Here is a 20,934-nt window from a genome sequence, read left to right as displayed (position 1 = left end):
GGGGAAACCCAGCAACTTGTCTTTTCAAAAGAAATACAATGATATATTCTAAAGACAAATTTTAATAATGATCTATAACCTAACATATAATTACTGACTCATTTAAACAACTTGATATATACAATTTCAGTGGAAAATAATTTAGATTTATTCATGTAGCTTTAGGGATAAGTTTATCTAAAGGCGGACTTCCCCAGGGGTTCAGCGGTAAAGAATTCACCTGCCAATGCAGGACACGTGGGTTTGATCCCTGGGTTGGGAAGATCTCCTGGAGAAGGAAATGGCAACCTACTCCAGTATTCTTGCCTGGAAAATTCCATGGACAGAAGGATCCTGATGGGCTATAGTCCATGGGGTCACAAAAGAGACAGACACAAGTTAGTTACTAAATGACAAACAACAGCAAATATTTAAAGATCGTTCCTAAGTTTATTGTCTTTAGGTAAGTTTTTGGCTTTATTTAGTCCTAATTGACTTTATTCTAAGTATTCAAATATTAATGAAATCCTGCTTCTCTACACTAAAAAGTCACAAAAATGAAAAGGCTATAAATTATACACAATATCTAGGATCTTTATATATGTACACAATTCTGCAAAATGTACAAATAAAACATTTAAATAACAGTGCTGATGACAAACATTCATTTTTATGAAACCATTACATCATTAATTTCAATATTTATCACTGAGAGATCCTCAAATAGCTGCTTCAGAACATGACTTGTTTTCTGAAAATGCCTTACATAGACATTAATGCCCATATGTCTGAGCTTGGCATGTTTCAAGTGACTGTTGCTTAAGTTTCTTTTGTAGATATCATAGAATTCTGAATTGTTCTTTTAACAAATAAGGCATACACTTACCATCTTGCATCCTTATTCTGTTGATACATGTCCCAAGTATAGCATAAAATTAAAATATAGTGCATCAAAATCAAGGGCAAAGAGAAAAAGAAACTTGTTATCATCAAATACAGAGTATACCTATAAAATGAGAGAGAGGACATGACTGTTACATTCACAATGCTAGAACTGACTTTCACGGTTTATGATTCTCTGATTTTTCAGGGCCCAGAATAACAGTGCTTGGAGCAAAAGTTAAGGATCTCTGGGTCCTTTCACATCCAGAGGTGTGAAGTTATGCTTTTCATTATTAAGAGACAACGACTCTTCCCTCGCCAGCCCTTCTCAGCAGCCAACGCTACTGAGTACAGAACTAGTGAGCGGGCTTATTATTGTTATTATATTTAGTGTTATTAGCAACAAGAGGCCACAGGTGGCATTCGTTCTGTAGCAGGCGCTGTTCCAGGCGCTTTACTTATTTTAACCCACTGAATCTGTGCATCCCCGTGAATACAATGTCAGTAGCATCTTCATGTTGCAGAAGAGGAAACTAAGGCACAGGTTACAAGCCGAGTAAATTAGGCGGCTTCCCTAAGGTTACTCACAAAGTAAGTGGCAGAGGTGAGATTTGAAGCCAGTGGTAACCGAGGCTCCAGGTGTCCTCTCAATGGGCACCCAGGAGGTGGGTGTGCATGCTTACTTGCTCAGTCTTTCTGACTCTTGTGGCAGCAGGCACTGTAGCCCGCCAGGCTCCTCTGTCCACGGGATTCTCCAGGCAAGGTTACTGGAGTGGGCTGCCATTCCCTTCTCAAGGGGAATCTTCTCTGCCCAAGGATGGAACCCAGGTCTCCTGCAGATTTTTATTTTCTGAGCCAGCAGGGAAGCCCCAGGAGGACCTGTTGTCAAATCAGCTATTGTTTCCCGATTCTCCACCAGGGGGCGCTCTTGCGTGCGCCAGCTCCGTTTCTGCAGAGACTCCGGGTGTCCTTCCTGGCGGAACTCGGGTGACCTGTGCTGTATGCTCTGCTTGGTCGCTCAGTCGTGTCCGACTCTTTGTGATGCCATGGACTGTAGCCCTCCAGGCTCCTCTGTCCATACTCCAGGCGAGAATACTGGAGTGGGTTGCCATGTCCTCCTCCAGGGGATCTTCCCGACCCAGGGATCAAACCCGGGTCTCCCACAGTGCAGGCAGATTCTTCACCGTCTGAACCACCGGGGAAGTCCAAGAATACTGGAGTGGATAGCCTATCCCTTCTCCAGGGGATCTTCCCGACCCAGGAATTGAACGCGCTCTCCCGTATTGCAGGCAGATTCTTTACCAGCCGAGCTACCCAGGGAGGCCCTGGAAGAAGGCAACCCGGATTGCGTGGGTGTGGACAGGGTGGCAGAGAAAGAGCTCCGGGACCACAGGGCTTCTGAACATAGCACGCTAGTCCCAGCCTTTTGTTCGTCTTGAGGACTTAATTCTGAGAGAAACAATAGAGGCTGAAACCTCAGAATGTCCCTTACCATAACCAACATTAAGGAGCAGAACCAGCTGTAGGTGCAAAATAGCTAGTCTTTGTTTATTTGACACAGGCCGAAGCCTTGTAGTCAAACGGTGAGCTTCAGGTTCTGCCCTCCTTTTAGACAGGTGGGGCCCAGGTTAATCCATCAGCCCACCATGATTAAACATCACTTCACCTTGAGATGGGCTGATGGTTTCTGTCTGTGAGTGGAGCCAGCACTGGTGTGAGAAATAGCAAATAAGCAATCATGGTATTAATTTCACTGTTGCACTCCTCTGGAGATTTCTTGCTGCTGGATTCTTGGCCTTGTCAGGCCTCTGGCTCCATCCCTCTGGGGCTGTGTCTATGGGATACAGAAATGCCCTGTCTGTTTGACAAGTGGTGGTATAGGAAAAAGGAATCTGCCAGACCGACTCGCCATAATGGATGTAAAAAGCACAGCACAATACCTGGCCCTTAGCAGGAGATTAAAACATTTCAGTTAGGGGTTCCAAATGCTCTGTTGAAAGTTTCAACTAGAAAAATTTTGACCTGGGTTCGATCCCTGGTCCAGGGAAATCCCACATACCTTGGAGCAATTAAGCCTGCTAGCCTCAACTACTGAGCCCTTTTTGCGTCTAGAGCCCATGCTCCTCAAGGAGAAGCCGCCGCAGTGAGAAGCCTGTGCCCCGCACCTAGAGAGTAGCCCCCACTCTGCAACTAAAGAAAGCCCGTGTGCAGCAACAAAGACCCATCACAGCCAAAAATAAATACACGAATCAATAAAAAATTAAAACATAATTAGTGCCTGTGTAGGTTGCTGTCCTGGTTTCCTAGGACTGCCCGCAACAAATTACCACACACTGGATGGCTTCACATGGCAGAAATTTGTTTCTCAGTTCTAGAAGCTGGAAGTCTTAAATCAAGGTGTTGGCAGAGTTGTTCCTTTTTGAGGTTTTGAGCATGTGATCTCCCAGCCTCCCTGGAGTTGTGTGGTCATGCTTGGTGTTCCTGGCTTACAGACACATCACTCCAGTCTCTGCTTCTGCATGCTCTCTATGTGTCTCTGTAAATCTTCCTCTCCTTACCAGGCCTCAGTCACTGTATTTAGGGCCCACCCTAATCCAGTAAGACGTCATCTCAAGTTGATCATATCTGCAAAGACCTCATTTCTATGTAAGATCATATCCACAACTGCTGAGAATTAGGACTCGGAAAGATCTTTCCCAGCGACCCAACCAAACTCCAGCTGCGTGTTGTTAAGGTTTGAGTCTCAGAACCCCAGACCCTTCTGTGATGTCCCCCTGTCCTTGATTGCTGTGTCCCCGCTGAAATTGGCTTGCATGGGTCTTTAGAATACATATTTAAATATAGTTGCACCCATTGAGGTTACATGATTAAGTGCAAAATTTTTTCTAAAGGTTACCCCATCCTTAAAAAAATCAAACTATCGACTTGATGGTGGGAAGCAGAGAATTTAAGTGGAGAGACTGGCCCGGAGAGGCTCCCCAAGGACACTCCGTGTGGCTGCTCACGTGTTCACAAGGAGGATGAAGCACTTCACAACTTAATTCAACTCTATTTTTCTTAAGTTTTAACAACCTACCAGAGTACATTGTCAGGGGATGTTAAATCAAAAGCACAACTCTCAGCGCCGTCTTTAAATTTGATGACCTTCGAGTAGACCCAGACAGGCAACACCAGAATGAAGGAAGCTGCCCAGAGGCCCAGATTGATGCAGATTGTCTTGTTCCTGGTTATCCAGCTTGTCAGTCGAAATGGCTGGACAAGAGCCAAGTACCTGCAAAGCCAGTGGAGAAGGGTTTGGGAACAATCAATAAAAGCACTGAGCTCCAAGGATGAAAGGTTCATGACAAGAGTAAATTATTAGTATTATGATCCTCCCTGAAGCACACCTCTATCAGGGTGAAAGAAAGTTATATTTTTTAAGAGCTGGCCGGTACTTGTAGAGAAAACAATTCTTGACCCTGTAAGTCTGAATAAACCACTCACTGATACACAGCAGTCACTTCCATAAAGACCCTGAAAAACTCTGCCATGCAAACTTTTTGAGGTTTGCTGACCCTTTTATATTTATTTATTTATTTGGCTGAGCTGGGTTTTAGTTGTGGTCTCAGTTGTGGCACATGGGATGTGGCATGTGAGATCTTTAGTTGTTGCACATGGGATGTGGCATGCGAGATCTTTAGTTGCGGCATCCAAAATCCTCAGTTGCAGCATGTGGGATCTAGTTCCCTGACTAGGGATCAAACCCTGGCCCCCTTTGTTGGGAGCACGGAGTCTCAGCCACTGGGACCACCAGGGAAGTCCCACAACCCTTTTCTTTACAAAGGTGCTTCCCTTGTGCAGGAGGCTCTGGAAAACTGCCTCTGAATGAGGGCAGGGAGATTCCCTCCAGATGGGAGTGGCCTACTTCCCAGGAAGGTGTACGGATGTAGGACAGGAAGGAGGAAGGAGCGATGGCTGGTGGGAGGATCCTCAGCAGCATGAGGTTCAGGCCCCTGGGACAGACATCCTGCTTGGATGGCATTAGAGTCAGGGTCAAAGGCTCTTAGAGGTTCAGGTCACAGAACGAACAGTGAGAATAATCAAACATGCCTAGCACAGACAATGCAAATCCCTCAGAGAACTGAAGCTTGAGGCTGATGGGGGTGTGGAAATGGACTAATTTCATGGGGAAAGGGTTCTCTTTTTCTTTTTTTCCCTCATTTTGATCCAGAAAAAAAGATAATCATTAATTAGACTTGAAAATCCTGATAGAGCAAACATGTTTGGTCCTCCAGCAAATCCAAGAATAATTTTTCAGAGACAAGCTAAAGTATGAAAAAGAGAGCTCAGATCCAGAGGAGGGGATTTGAGAAAGCACAGTTTTGAGGGGCCTGGGGGCTGTAGGAAAGCAAGATTAGTGGGCATTCAATAAATGTGAAATATGGTCTATGGTCCATTAATTTTCTCCAAGATTTTGTAGAGCTACTTAATGAAGATTTATGAAAATGGAAGTCTCTGTCTCCTCTCTTTTCAGTTCTGCACTCAGTTAAGGGAGCCCTTGCAGGGACTTGTGGCCCCGGGTACCTCAGCTGCCCCTCGTTCCCCACACGGCACCTGCGTTACCAGTCACGTGTCGCTAAGGAGACAAACTCCCCTTCCCTCCCTGCTGAGGAAGGGAATCGGTAGTGATTGTAAGCAGCCCCACCATCTTTCTGTCTGGGATTAAAGACGATGGAGTCATGGCGTCAGTGGGTTAGGGAATCGTCTCTGATGACCTTCCCAGCTGAAAACCCTTCAGTGACTTTTCTTTGCCTTTCAGATAAAATTCAGAGCTCTCACCATGACCCTTGAGGTCTTTTCCCACCTGGCCTTCCTGTCACTCAGGCTGAAGTTTGTGCCCGTCTCTGGCCTTCCCTCAGGTTCTGTGTCTTGCGGTACCGGGTACCTGCTATTCAGCCCACTGGCAGGACCTGCCTCTAGTTCCCGCTGCCTTTCCTATCATCCCCATTAGGTCTCCCTCTTGGAGAAGCTTCCCCTGACCACTCACTCTATACGAGGGCTCATGACTATAAATTTGGGTTTTAGGGGACTCTACTTTTCCTTCCTAGGATGTATCATTGTGTGGAAACAGTAATAAACATTTACCCATGTGACTTTTCACAGAATGTCTACACCTCTGGAATGGAAGCACCATGAAGGCAGGAGCCTTGGCTATTAGTTTAATGCTGCTGTATCTCATGTGTCTTGCATGGTTCCTGGCATATGGTCCATGCTCAATACATATTGGTTAAATGAATGAATAGGGAATTTTGGCTTCTTTTTACTGGCTTGGTTGTTGTTCCAGAAAATTTAATTTAAAAAGTAACCACTAAATAAAATAAAATAAAAGTAACCACTAACAAAAGTCTAGGTAGCTTTCACCTGGAGGCAAATATTTTTAATATTTTGGGTGTTTAAAATTTTTTTCATATGACTTTAAAGGTAGGAACCCACTATTAAAATATTTCACATACTTGCAATTATTAACTAACCAGAGAAAGGAAAATCAAAGAGTTTGGGGAAACACTTGATATTTATGGTCTACTGAATTGGAGATCAAACCAGTCAACCCTAAAAGAAGTCAACTGTGAATATCCATTGGAAGGACTGATGCTGAAGCTGAAGCTGCAACACTTTGGCCGCCTGATGCAAAGAGCTGACTCAGTGGAAAAGACCCTGATGCTGGGAAAATTTGAGGGCAGGAGGAGGAGAGGAGAGAGGACAAGATGGTTGGATAGCATCACTGACTCAGTGGATGTGAGTTTAAGCAAACTCCAGGAAATGGTTAAGGACAGGCAAGCCTGGCATGCTGCAGTCCATAGGGTCACAAAGAGTTAGACATGGACTTAGGGACTGAACAAGTTGAAAATAAAAATAAATGTATAAATAATACTACATACTGATGGCACTGACATTTAGTTTTGGTATTACAGAGAAAACTTCATTTCTGTTTTACAAAATTACACATTTTCTTGAATTTTTATGAATTTAGTAGAGTTAAAACTACAAGAAATTCCAGAGGCTGGGAAAAAAGTTCAGTGTTACAAAATCTTCATTTGTCTCTGGCTATGTGATCCTCTGGGAGAAAGATAAAGGCCTGAGTATCTTTATTTGAAAGTAAAACCTTAGCATTTTGTGGCCATAAGTTTAAAAAAAAATACATGCTATTCAATTCAATTGTGTAAGATACGCACACATAAACACACTCAGAAAAACCCTGTGAAGATTAGGAAATGTTCTGTGGTCTGTTCTAAGGCAGACAATGAGCTTTCACTTTATTTGCCGTAAGGGGTGTACAGAAGAGGTTCAGTTTCCCCTCTTAAAAGGAAAAGCCAATGCTCTTCTGCCTTCATGGTACGTATGTGGTCTGAAGAAGCTTTTCTTCTTCTGAGAATGGGATCACAACAGTGAGGCTCGTACTTTAAGCTGCTTCTCTGCGGTGGTTCCTGCCCTGCACGGGGCCCTAACCCTGGTATTGGAACCCTAAACTTACAGGCTTTATTCCACACACTGTGAGCTTTGGTGGCATCAGCTGAACTCACCAGATCCTACCTACCTAGCATGTAGATTAAAAAATGTGATGTTAATTATAAGTTGAGAAGTATACTCTGCATATTTTGAGAATTCTTTTGTAGGAAGGCAGCAGGATTTAAAAAATGCATTAAACATTACCATCATTATTCATGCCTGAATAATAATGATCCAGCAAATTTGATTTATAGGAATGTTGCTATTCCTTTGTTCAGCCATCTGATGAACTGCTCATCCCTTCCCAACCCTAAAAGGCCCTGTTGGAAGGGTAAAAGAGGCAGAGCTCAAGAAAGAGTCCTCCATAGACTCAGAGAAATTTAAGACTAACGCTCATCCATTCATAATAGCGTTTGAGTGCCCGTATGCCAGGCACTGTTACACAGACACTCGGAATGTACTAGTGACCAAAGACCCTGCTTTTGTGTAATTCACATTCGATGGGTGGGGGAAGTTAGACAAGAAACAACACACACTTATCTCTGTATACCGAGGAAATTAAAGTCTGTAATATGTCCAAAGCAAGAGAGAAAGAAAAAGTAGATCAGACCAAGAGGGACTAAGTGTGCTGGGTTGGGACTGGGGTGGAAAGAAGATGGATGGAGGTTTTACAGGGGTTTTTCTCTGAGTGGGCGAATTACTGTTGTGCTTTTTACCGTTGTCTTCAGGATTTGTTTCTGTTTGGGGCATGCTGCTAAGACCTGGTGTGAAAGTCCACACCATCTAGATGCCACAGGGAACATCCTAACACCCTCGCTCACGTGCTTCCTACAAGAAGCCAGATGCTGAGGTAGTTGCCAGCTACCTGACATCTCTAGAGTTGGACAGCCTGGCTCTGAACTGGGCTTCACCACTCACTGGCTCCACAAACATCTCACCATCACCATCATCTCCTTGAGTAACATTGGCTTACAAGTTTGGTAAACATGGCTATGGCATGTTCTGGGATTGTTGTTCAGTTGCTAAGTTGGGTCCAACTCTTGGCAACCCCACGGCCTGCAGCAGTCCAGGCTTCCCTGTCCTTCACTATCTCCCCAAGTTTGCTCAAATTCATATCCATTGAGTTGGTGATACAGTCTAATCATCCAATCCTCTGTTGTTCCCTTCTCCTTTTGCCTTCAATCAACGTTCCGGGATATGTCTAGTGATGTAAAATGGCAGCATTTGCATTAATTGATCTTAATAGTGAGTGCAAAGGATAGTCTTCTTGTAACTCTGACTTCTCTTCATAGCCATAAAGGAGCCCTCTATCCCATGTATTCTCTAAAGCCGCTAGGTGTTAACAAGGGTATGTGAGATGTAGAACTTACCAGAAAGAACCCTGAACAGGGAGTGAGGAGAGCCACTTCAGTTATCAGCTCTGCCACTGACTCTGTGTGTCTTTAGCTGTTTCCTTTACTTCTCAGGACTTTGGCTTCCTTCTTGCAATAATGATGGGCAGGTGTGGGGGGAGTGAATTCATTCTGGTTGCTAGTAGTTCATGATTTTGTGGGCTTTTTTCTTGCAGTCAATTGTAAATGAAACTGAGTTGGAAAGAATGATTGGGAAAAGGGAAATGTTCAGTGTTTTAAGTTTTCCATTAAAAAATGGACCTCTGTGAAAGTTGGAAAATATTAACTGATTTGTCCTACAATGAAACAAATGAATGGAGAGGAGCTTTGCTATTACAAACCAGCACTGATGTTGCTGAAATTGGGATGACTTCGGGGAAGTACAGGAACCTCTAAATAAGGTTGAGATATTTCAGAATCTCTTCACTTACCTGTCCACACTCATTACAGTCATGATGGCACTACAGGCAAACTGGTTGCAGGGATGTGATGATCCTGCAGAGAGGCCCCCCCAAACACCCACTGGTAAATAAGAAATGGCATTCCAATGATGTGGACCAGATCAGCCACAGCCAGGCTACAGATAAAAATGTCAGGAATCATTTTTTTTCCTGGACCTAAAAGACATGGAGGGAAAGCTGAGGATTGACATTGAGAGGGTACATCTTCAGTTTATGCCATCTGTTAACAGATTTTTCAATTGCTAAAATTAAGTTTAAAAGTTAAAAGGAAAGCACCACATATGCACATATGAATGCCTTGTCTTGTGTATATTCAAGCGTTTTAAACTATTTGTTTGATAACTGCCTGCCATGGTTTAAAAATATGTCCACAGATTCTTTGATATTGCTTTCAGGAGGGTGTGGCCCAATTCCCTCCCTTTGAGAGTGGGTTGAACTTAGTAACTCACTTTTAGTGAATAGGATGTCGTGGAATTGACAGTATGACATTCGAAATTTGGACATAAGGGCACGGAGGGGTTTTCTCCTTGCTATCTCTTGGATTGCTTTCTCTGGGGGAAGCCAGCTGCCCTCTTGTGAAATAACTCAAGTATCACTATAAAGAGGTCCACGTGGAGAGGCATTGAGTCCTCCTGACAACAGCCAGCACCAGCTTGCCAGATCTGTAAGGGGGCGACCTGGGAATGGGTGCTCCGGTCCCAGCCAAGCCTTTGGATGGTCATCTAAAGATGCACGGCTCGACTGCAACAGCGAGAGAGACCCTGAGCCAGTCACCCAGCAGGGCTGCTCCTGACCCTCAAAACGGTGTGAGAGAACAAATGTTGATTGTTTTAACCCACTGTTTGTTTTTTTTATATAACATAAGCACGTTTATTTAAGAATGCATTCCAATATCAAATGCAAAGTTCAACAATGCAAAAATGAAATTATTTTTGCACCAACTTAATAGTTTTACACATGGTAATACATATATTTCAGTGCTACTATCTCAATTCTTCCCACCCTCTCCTTCCCCCGCTGTATCCATTAGTCCATTCTCTATGTCTGCGTCTCCACTGCTGCCTTGAAGATAGGTTCATCAGTACCATCTTTATAGATTCCATATATGATATTTGTCTCTCTTTCTGATTTACTTCACTCTGTATAATATGCTCTAAGTTCATCCAGCTCATTAGAGCTGACTCAAATATGTTCCTTTTTGTGGCTGTGATATTCCATTGTGTGTGTATATATGTATATATATACCACAACTTCTTCATTCATTAATCTGTCAATGGACATCTAGATTGCTTCCATGTCTTAGTTATTGTAAATAGTGCTGCATTGAACATTGGCATGTATCTTTTTCAATTATGGTTTCTTCAGGGTATATGCCCCATAGTGGGATTGTTGTCATATGGTAGTTTTATTCCTAGTTTTTTAAGGAGTCTCCATACTGTTTTCCATAGTAAGCCACTAAGTTTTGAAGTAATTTCTACACAGCAACAAATTATACCAACTCTAAACTCATTCATGCAGAAGACTGGATTTACCTATCCCTAGCATCAAATATGGAGAAGGCAATGGCACCCCACTCCAGTACTGTCGCCTGGAAAATCCCATGGACGGAGGAGCCTGGTAAGCTGTAGTCCATGGTGTCACTAAGAGTCGGACACGACTGAGCGACTTCCCTTTCACTTTTCACTTTCATGCTTTGGAGAAGACAATGGCAGCCCACTCCAGTGTTCTTGCCTGGAGAATCCCAGGGACGGCGGAGCCTGGTGGGCTGCCGTCTATGGGGTTGCGCAGAGTTGGACACGACTGAAGAGACTCAGCAGCAGCAGCATCATCAAATACAGCTAAACAGGAAAAATAAATGTTTCCACTGTGCAATGTGATTTTTTTCCCTCCACTGAAGCTATTAAGTTCAAATCTCAACTGAAGCCATTGTTAAAAAAAAATTTCAACCATTATTTAGAAAGATTCCAATAAAATCTAACTCAAAGAAAAGCCTATTAATTAAGACCTTGAAATCCAGACTGTGTAGAGTAGACATATGAAATGACTGAACAGGTGGTCAGAGAGCTTCCCATCCTCCTGTTTGGGAAAATGAAGGCAAAAGAATTTTCTGAGAGCAGAAATTTTAATGTAAAATTCACTTGATCCCTATTGTCAGAGTTGGGACATTCAGTAATAAACATGTATCACCTTTATCTACGAGATATTATTTATTAATTCAACAAATATTTTATTGAACACCAGTTATATGTCAGGCATAATATTGTGCTTTGGGCTGCAAAGGTAAATAACCTATAAACCCTAATATTAAGAAGCTTATAGTCTAAGCATAGGTAAATAAGTGATGACTTTACAATGTTATGAAAGAAAGCTAGAAAAAGCACAAGGAGCACATAAGAATAGTCTCTCCTCTCTCCTCTGGGGGTGGTCAAGGCATATTTCTTGGAGGAAGCGGCATATGTACTGAGAACATATAAAGATTTAAATAGCACAGAAGAATTAGCCTGAAGATTACACCACAATTACTAGTTCACTCTGGATCTGGTGCTATTGCTTTTTTGTTTGAAAGCTAGTGGTTGTCTTCGTTATCCAGGGCCCACAAATTCTACAGCCTGTGAACTTTACGTCTAAGCCATCAAAGGCTCATGTGAGGCATCAGTCAGGGCCAGGATATTTTACCCAGGCCCTGGCCCCACACACCATGTGAGGAAGTTTCTGCCATCAAATCCTTACTCAGCAACACACTCTGGGCATTGTTGAGTGACTCATATCAGAAAAACCAAGAAGAGTGTTGAGGAAAAGATCATGTCAACCAAAAGAGCTGCTAAGTGGCTGTTCTTGGTCTCTATTCCTTTGTCCCCCTCCAGGTTTTCCTCCAGGAGAAGGGTCAGTGCGGAGGAACTGACACTAGAGGTCAGGTGGAAAAAAAAAAGCAGAAACACAATAATATAAAATCCTATAAATCTTAGTCTGTTAAATAGATGTTATTTCCATTTGAATTGGGATGTAACCCATAAGTGGTTGCATAGGTCCTAATTGCAGCAATTAGACCTGTTAGCCTTGCTCTCCTTCAGATAGGTGCCCAACATTGACTGATTAGGAATTATGGTAATTCCTTTGTTGAGGACAGTGCAGGTCATTGCCTGGCAATTCAAAAGAATTAAATAAAGTGTTTCTAGATGACACTGTCTATAGCAAAAGAGAATTCTGAAGCAAGTGATATATTTATCTGGTCATAGATACTAGGGCAACAAGTATAACATCCTATTATTGCTTTTTTTTTTTAACTGAAAGTAACAACATAAAATTAAAAGTAGTTAAATAGGAACGGTAAATTTTCTAAGTATATAACCTGTATTCTCCTTTTAGGTCTAATTAATCTTCAGATTTCCTGTTGTCAGACTTCATCAGATTTCTGTTTCTTACGAACAAAACATTTAAAATAAAAAGATGTAAACCAATGATCATTTCAGCTAACATGTTTTCCATATGGTTAATATGACTGTGTCTAAATATGATAAACTAAGGTATACCACAATACCACATGATAAATGATATTGTTCAGTCGCTCAGTCATGCCTGACTCTTTGCCACCCCATGGACTGCAGCACACCAGGCTTCCCTGTCCTTCACTGTCTCCCAGAGTTTGCTCAAACTCATGTCCATTGAGTCAAGGATGCCATCCAACCATCTCATCCTCTGTCACCCTCTTCTCCTGCCTTCCGTCTTTTCCAGCATCAGGGTCATTTCCAGTGAGTCAGTTCTTCACATCAGTTGGCCAAAGGATTGAATCTTCAGCTTCAGCATCAGTCCTTCCAATGAATATTCAGGGTTGATTTCCTTTAAGATTGACTGGTTTGATCTTGCAGTCCAAGGGACTCTCAAGAGTCTTCTCCAGTACCACAATTTGAAAGAATCAATTCTTTGGTGCTCAGCCTTCTTTATTGTCCAGCTCTCACATCCATACATGATTACTGGAAAAACCATAGCTTTGACTATATGGACCTTTGTTGGCAAAGTAATATCTCTGCTTTTTAATACACTGTCTAGGTTTATCATAGTTTTTCTTCCAAGGAGCACGTATCTTTTATTCATGACTGCAGTCATGATATGGTTTTTACAAATCATACTTTGGAAGAATATTTAATCAAATGGGAAAGTGAAAATGTTAGTTGCTCAGAGATGTCTGACTGTTTGAGACCCAGTGGACTGTAGCCCACCAGGCTCCTCTGTCCTTGGGACTTCCCAGGCAGGAATATTGGAGTGGATTGCCATTCCCTCCTCCAGGGATCTTCCCAACTCAAGGATTTAACCTGGGTCTCCTGCACTGCAGGCAGATTCTTTATTGTCTGAGCCACAGGGAAGCCCAAATGGGAAAATACTTATTGAATAAAAAAAAATCAACTATGTAACTAGTTATGACCCCAAACTTATTTATTTAGTTATTTATTTTATTTTTATTTTTTCCAAACTTACTTAAATATTAAAGTACACTGAAATAGTATGTCTGAGTAATCACAGTAATTATCTGTTTGATAGTAGCTGTATGACTGATTTTGACTTATTCTTTATATGTTTAATGTATAAGAGAAATTCTATTAAAAATGTTTTCTTTTTGCAGCCAGAAATAACCATGTATCAGTTCAGCTCAGTTGCTCAGTCATGTCTAGCTCTTTGCGACACCATGGACTGCAGCACGCCAGGCCTCCCTGTCCATCACCAACTCCTGGGGTTTACGCAAACTCATGTCCATTGAGTTGGTGATGCCATCCAACCATCTCATCCTCTGTGGTTCCCTTCTCCTCCCACCTTCAATCTTTCCCAGCATCAGGGTCTTTTCAAATGAGTCAGTTCTTTGCATCAGGTGGCCAAAGTATTGGAGTTTCAACTTCAGCATCAGTCCTTCCAATGAATATTCAGGACTGATACCGGTTGGATCTCCTTGCTGTCCAAGGGACTCTCAAGAGTCTTCTCCAACACCATGGTTCAAAAGCATCAATGCTCCGGCACTCAGCTTTCTTTATAGTCCAACTCTCACATCCATACATGACCACTGGAAAAACCATAGCCTTGACTAGATGGGCCTTTGTTGGCAAAGTAATTTGCTTCTTTTTAATATGCTGTCTAGGTTGGTCATAACTTTTCTTACAAGGAGCAAGTGTCTTTTAATTTCATGGCTGCAGTCACCATCTACAGTGATTTTGAAGCCCCCCAAAGTTAAGTCTGTCACTGTTTCCACCGTTTTCCCATCTATTTGTCATGACATGATGGGACCAGATGCCATGATCTTAGTTTTCTGAATGCTGAGTCTTAAGCCAACTTTTTCACTCTCTTCTTTCACTTTCATCAAGAGGCTCTTTACTTCCTCCTTGCTTTCTGCCATAAGGGTGGTGTCATCTGCGTGTCTGAAGTTATTGATATTTCTCCCAGCAATCTTGATTCCAGCTTGTGCTTCATCCAGCCTGACATTTCACATTATGTAGTCAGCAAATAACTTAAATAAGCAGGGTGACAATATACAGCCTTGACCTACTCCTTTCCCGATTTAGAACCAGTGTGTTCTTTAATGTCCAGTTCTAACTGTTGCTTCTTGACCTGCATACAGATTTCTCAGGAGGCAAGGTGGTCTTATATAACCATCTCTTGAAGAATTTTTCCACAACTTTTTGTGATCCACACAGTCAAAGGCTTTGGCATAGTCAATAAAGCAGAAGTCAATGTTTTTCTGGAACTCTCTTCCTTTTTCCATGATCCAGTGGATATTGGCAATTTGATCTCTGGTTCCTCTGCATTTTCTAAACTTGAACATCTGGAAGTTCATGGTTCACATACTGTTGAAGCCTGACTTGGAGATTTTTGAGCATTACTTTAATAGCCTGTGAGGTGAGTGCAATTGTGCGGTAGTTTGAGCATTCTTTGGCATTGCCTTTCTTTGGGATTGGAATGAACACTGCCTTTTCCAGTCCTGTGGCCATTGTTGAGTTTTCCAAATTTGCTGGCATATTGAGTGCAGCACTTTCACAGCATCATCTTTTAGGATTTGAAATAGCTCAACTGGAATTCCATCCCCTCCACTAGCTTTGTTAGTAGTGATGTTTCCTAAGGCCCACTTTACTTCACATTCCAGGATGTCTGGCTCTAGGTAAATGATCACACCATCATGGTTATCTGGGTCATGAAGGTCTTTTTTGTGTAGTTCTTCTGTGTATTCTTGCCACCTCTTCTTAATATCTTCTGCCTCTGTTAGGTTCACACCGTTTCCTTTGTCGAGCCCATCTTTGCATGAAATGTTCCCTTGCTATCTCTGATTTTCTTGAAGAGATCTCTAGTCTTTCCCATTCTATTGTTTTCCTCTATTTCTTTGCATTGATCACCGAGGAAGACTTTCTTATCTCTCCTTGCTATTCTTTGGAACTCTCCATTCAAATGGGTATATCTTTCCTTTTCTCCTTTGCCTTTTGTTTCTATTCTTTTCATAGCTATTTGTAAGGCCTCCTCAGTCAACCGTTCTGCCTTTTTGCATTTCTTTTTCTTGGGGATGGTCTTGATCCCTGCCTCCTGTACAGTGTCATGAACCCCCATCCATAGTTCTTCAAGCGTTCTATCAGATCTAATCCCTTGAAACTATTTGTCACTTCCATCGTATAAATGTAAGGGATTTGATTTAGGTCATACCTGAATGGTCTTGTGGTTTTCCCTACTTTCTTCAATTTAAGTCTGAATTTGGCAATAAGGAGTTCATGATCTGAGCGCATATATGCAATAGGTTAAATAGAACCAAAAAACCATGTAATAACACACATGTAGGATCATGCTTTGATGATCAGCTTATTCTGCCCTTTATTTCTAGGTCTCCTTGCTAACTGGTATTTGGTTTATTTGGCCGATAGGAAGCACTGTTGGAGGGAAATTGGAGGGTGAGAAGAAAGGATAGGCGGGGCATTTCCTTCCCCTTTGTGTTGTTGGCATCTGTGGCCCTGGCAGCCTCCCTCCCATGGCTCCACCTCCTTCCCTGCAGACTCTGTTCCTTGGGCCCAGATCCCACTGTGGTTGCAGCCCCCACCAGGCAGCCCACATTTCCAGGATTTGTTAAGCCACTTTTTCCCCCCTCTATCCAACCTAGGGCCAGGAAAGGGGTGGTGGCCTTGGGGTAGCTTCCTAATTTTGTTTATCTCTGAGTTGCCTCACCAGTCCCTGTTTGGCATTTAACTCTCATTGAATTAAATTCCTATTGTGAGTGTAAAAATTAATAAACAGAAACCTCAATTCAAATGGAGTCAGAGCACCAGAAGAGGATACTCTCACGCTCTGCAGTAGCAGAGCTTGAAGAGAAGAAAGACTTCCTCTTCTTGCCTGGCAAAAGCTTAGCTAATGAGAGACTGTTCTTCCCATGTTGGATTGGTTTTGCTCATGGCTTGCCATAGCTGTGGATCCCAAATTGCTGTGCTTTGGTGAGCCCGAGTAAACTCCACTTTTGTTGGAGAAATAACTGGCAGTCCATTTGTTTTGAGATCAGCATGAGCCAACTCCAATGGATTAGCAGTGATTTATTTCATAAAGAGCTGTGCTGAAAAAGAATTTTGAGTCATCACACGGGCACTGGGAAAGGACAGACCTGTGTGATTAGAGATGACTGCCAAGGATGGGAGAGTTTAGAGCAGAGTGACATATTTGCTAACTCTGCATAAAGAGAATCGAATTGGAAATTCTAGTTTCATTTCTGTGCCTTCATTTATTATGTCCTTGGGAGAAGACATTCAACCCCTTTAGGTTCCAGAGTTGTCTTGATGCACTGGACCATAGCAACGAGGGTCTCCAGCCATCTTTCCAGTTCATTTAAACAAATGTGGCTGTGAGGTTCATAGCATCTAAACATGTCGTTATGTGTGCAGCATGGGTGTGGGTCAACCCCAACAACAGCTTACATATGGCTGATCCTCGGAGAGCAGTAGAGGGCTGGGTCAGAGGGGGCTTTAGTTATTATTTCAGCTGGGTGGGAAAAAGGAGGAGGCTTGTCTCAAGCATTTCCCATCTTTGTCTTAGCAACTGGATTTCCATCACTGGGCCATTAGTATTCCTTCAGGAACACTAACTATCCTTCTTGTAACCTCTGTGTAAAATGTAGACATCACCCGGGGGAGGTGGTTAAAAAGTAAGATGTTTCAGTAATTCATGATTAAGTGTAAATTAGTTGACTTGACAACCAGTCTAGGGCAGGGGAAGACACAATGGGAACATTTTATTTACAGGGAGACAGAGCATCCTTGCGAGAGTCTCTGCCCACTGGGAAACAGTCTGTCAGCAGACAGGAGAAGGATGTGTTCAGGACGCTGAGGGTGGCGGGGGAGGACCGTGGAGAAAAATGGCGTCTCCTTTATCGAAGTAGTTCCCCAGGACCCACTGTGGCTATGGAGAATAGTTGAGTAATGGGGCCGAGTTCGTAAGTCCCTCTCCCAAGAAGAAAAGGGGGAAAGTCTTATGTTATAATTGGCCCAATTTTCCTCCTACATTTTTAAATCCCTTTTGACCTGCTATGAATTTAAAATATGACAGACCAATAGTGATCTGGCCTTATTACTTTATAGTTACACTCCTAAAGCATAAATCAGTTTTTAAGAAAGCCATTTTAGATATCTTATTCCAGAAGCTCCATCTTCTTTAAATCTATTATTTTCAAATATTTGTAGTCTTCCATTGGCAAAGTCAGAAGTTAGGTTATTTCTTGCTTCCTAGTGTCACTAATGATCTGACTATTCTATTCATTCTCTTCTGATACAGTATTTATCATAAATGAGAAAGCCCTAAATCTTCTCTAAGTGTATCTATTTCTCCTTATTTTTAGTGTAGTACTACTAATATTCAGTGTATTCTTGAACTGAGCTACCTTCTGTTAAGAAGGTAACAAGTAAAACATCATGGCAAAGCATGATTAGAAACATTAATGCAAATTGCCTTAAAAATTTTGGAGATTAATTAACAAAAAGTGTTAAATTTTAAGCCCAAAATATTAAAACTAATTTACTTTCAAATGACTTTGGACTGATTAATAAATTTTTGGAGAAGAGTTTGCAAAGAAAAATATTAACAGTTTAGCAATAAAAATAAAGACTAAGTTGCCTTCAAATGATTTTTGAACAAATAAAAGGTTTATCTTAAAAGCTCTATTAATATATATCTTCTCACATGTTATCTGTAAAATGGTGATGATATGAAGAAGTAATAGATTTTTCACAATCATTGCAAATAGTTTGTAAGGATGACAGCTCAGGTTTTCCTTCTTTCTGTCTTTTTTTTTATTCCAGTTTAATGGCAGTTTACTTACTACTGAGAATCTGTTTCTAGGAATTACAGCTCAATATTGACTTTAAAAGAGTTCAAATTACAAATTTCTTCTTTTTGCCAGGTTGGTCTTCATGTGAGTAGATGGAATCAGGTCCATTGTCTACTGGTGTAATTTGAGAGGGACCAAGAAATTTCTCTGGCTCAAATATTTCTTCAATTGCTTGTCACGGGGCCTGAATTTCACTCGAGTCTTTGCAAATAAAAGTTGTCTGTAAAAATGCAACTATTTCTGGAGGACTAACACCTTATAAGAATTTGGTTTCTTAACTGTGGGACCAAGGCTCCAGAGGCATGAGGCACACAATTTGTATCCTTAGGAGTGAGTGAAAGTTGCTCAGTCATGTCTGACTCTTTGATCCCCATGGACTATTCAGTCCATGGAATTCTCCAGGCCAGAATACTGGAGTGGGTGACCTTTCCCTTCTCCAAGGGATCTTCCCAAACCCAGGGATTGAACCTAGGTCTCCCTCATTGCAGGCAGATTCTTTACCAGCAGAGCAACTAGGGAAGCCTAAGAATACTGGAGTGGGTAGCGTATCCCTTTTCCAGCAGATCTTCCCAACTCAGGAATCGAACTGGGGTCTCCCTCATTGCAGGCAGATTCTTTACCAGCTGAGCTACCAGGAAATCTTTAGGACAGGATGGCAGAAATTCTGAGGGGCATGAGGAAAGATGGAAGGAGAAGTGATCAGGTGCAACAGGCAAACAGAGTGAGCTGGAAACCGCACCCCCCACCCCAGGTCTTTATTAACTTTCTTTCATTTTAAAATTTTTATTTATTTGCTTATTTTTGGCTGTGCTGGGTCTTTGTTGCTTTGCCCAGATTTTCTCTAGTTGCAGGGAGTTGGGGCTACTGTTCATTGTGGTGCTCAGACTACTCAAAGTGGCTTCTCTTGTTGCAGAGCATGGGCTCTGGGGCTCCTGAGCTTCAGTAGCTGTGGTGCACTGGCTTGGTGGATGCAGCTCGTGGGCTCTAGAGTGTGGTTCAGTAGCTGTGGTACATGGGCTTAGTTGCCCCAAGGCAGGTGGAATCTTCTTGGACCAGGGATCAAACCCGTGTCCCCTGCATTGGCAGGCAGATTCTTATCCACTGTACCACCAGGAAAGTCCTCTATTAGCTTTCTACTCCATGCTATTGCCTCCTTAAAGTTTTCTGAGACTATTTGATTACTTTCTTCTCCCTTCCTGGAACTTATTATTTGAACCACCTTTCCCCCTCCCATTTGATTGTTTTTAATACCTTGCATTATTTTTCAAACGGGTTCATGTATTTGAATCTTATCTCCTCCACTAAATCGTGAACTGTTAGAGACAGATGCTGCCATATTTCTTTGGTATGTACGTAACACTTATAAAAGTGCTGGGCATATAACAGGTATTTAGTAATACGTATTGAGCTGAACTGCTTCCAGAACTTAAGAAATAATTTTAAATGCTTGATATTCACAAATGGTTTTACAGGACACAGTAAGGAATGCCTGAATTTATTAGAAGTAGAATTCCGGTATACCAAATAAACCTTCAATTATGGATGGTATAAAAATACCATTGATAAACAATATTTAACGACAGAGATAATGCCAATAAAAATTTGAAAGTGGCCTGGCTGATGAGAATCCGAATGGGCAAAGTGACTAGTGATGGGCTTTCTTAGGGAGAGTGTCATTCGTGTTACCATCCCGAGGGCTGCTCTTGTTTTTGGTTGGTCCTGTGAGGACTCTTCCATGCACATGGGAAGTCCAACCATCTTTCTAGCTTTAATGACAGTTTTGCTGATTTGTTTCATGTGCGCTGCCGGCGTACTAAGTCCCTTCAGTTCTGTCTGGCTCTTTGCGACCCTGTAGACTGTAACTCTCCAGGCTCCTCTGTTCATGGGACTCTTCAGGCAAGAATACTGGAGTGGGGTTGCCATTTCCTTCTCCAGTTTGATGTCATTAACGTGGGGTCAATAGCCTGGAATTTGGAATCATGGGATCTGAATTCAAGTGCCAGGACTGTTACTTTATAGCTGTGTGATGCTAGATAGGTTATTTTCTCTCCTGAGCCTTTTTCTTCAAATGAGTATAATAATAATAATACTGCTGTTTGGGGGAGGGGGGAGTAAATGCGTTTATAATGTGCTTTGTAGTGTAACGTACTACACAGAAGCTTGTTGTAGTCACGTGTTATTATAATGCTGAAAGCACCTTTCGGTAGAAATCCAGAATGTGTTTTTTTAAAAAAAATAATTTTGTTTCTTTAATTTTGGCTGTGCTGGGTCTTCAAGTGGGGCTACCTTTTGCTGTGGTGCGCTGGCTTCTCATCGTGGTGCCTCCCTTGTTGTGGAGCACAGGCTGCAGGATGTGTGGACTTCAGCAGTTGCCGGACACGAGTTCAGTCTTTGTGGTCCCCAGGCT

General features: G+C 42.2%; 1 protein-coding gene across 1 annotated transcript in view; it reads right to left on the bottom strand.

Moving 5' to 3' along the window:
- MCHR2 (melanin concentrating hormone receptor 2) overlaps nucleotides 1-20,934 on the bottom strand; it is a 39,406-nt gene that overhangs the window by 6,285 nt on the left and 12,187 nt on the right. The window contains 6 exon segments of the mRNA XM_061131812.1: nucleotides 866-985; nucleotides 3,938-4,132; nucleotides 9,170-9,220; nucleotides 9,222-9,254; nucleotides 9,256-9,355; nucleotides 19,928-19,943. Of these exon segments, the coding sequence (XP_060987795.1) occupies nucleotides 866-985; nucleotides 3,938-4,132; nucleotides 9,170-9,220; nucleotides 9,222-9,254; nucleotides 9,256-9,355; nucleotides 19,928-19,943 (515 nt within the window).

The sequence above is a fragment of the Dama dama genome, chromosome 28, assembly GCF_033118175.1.
Source record: "Dama dama isolate Ldn47 chromosome 28, ASM3311817v1, whole genome shotgun sequence".
Taxonomy (NCBI): Eukaryota; Metazoa; Chordata; class Mammalia; order Artiodactyla; family Cervidae; genus Dama; species Dama dama.
Note: the sequence above shows the minus strand (reverse complement) of the source record. Positions and strands in the feature narration are given on the sequence as shown.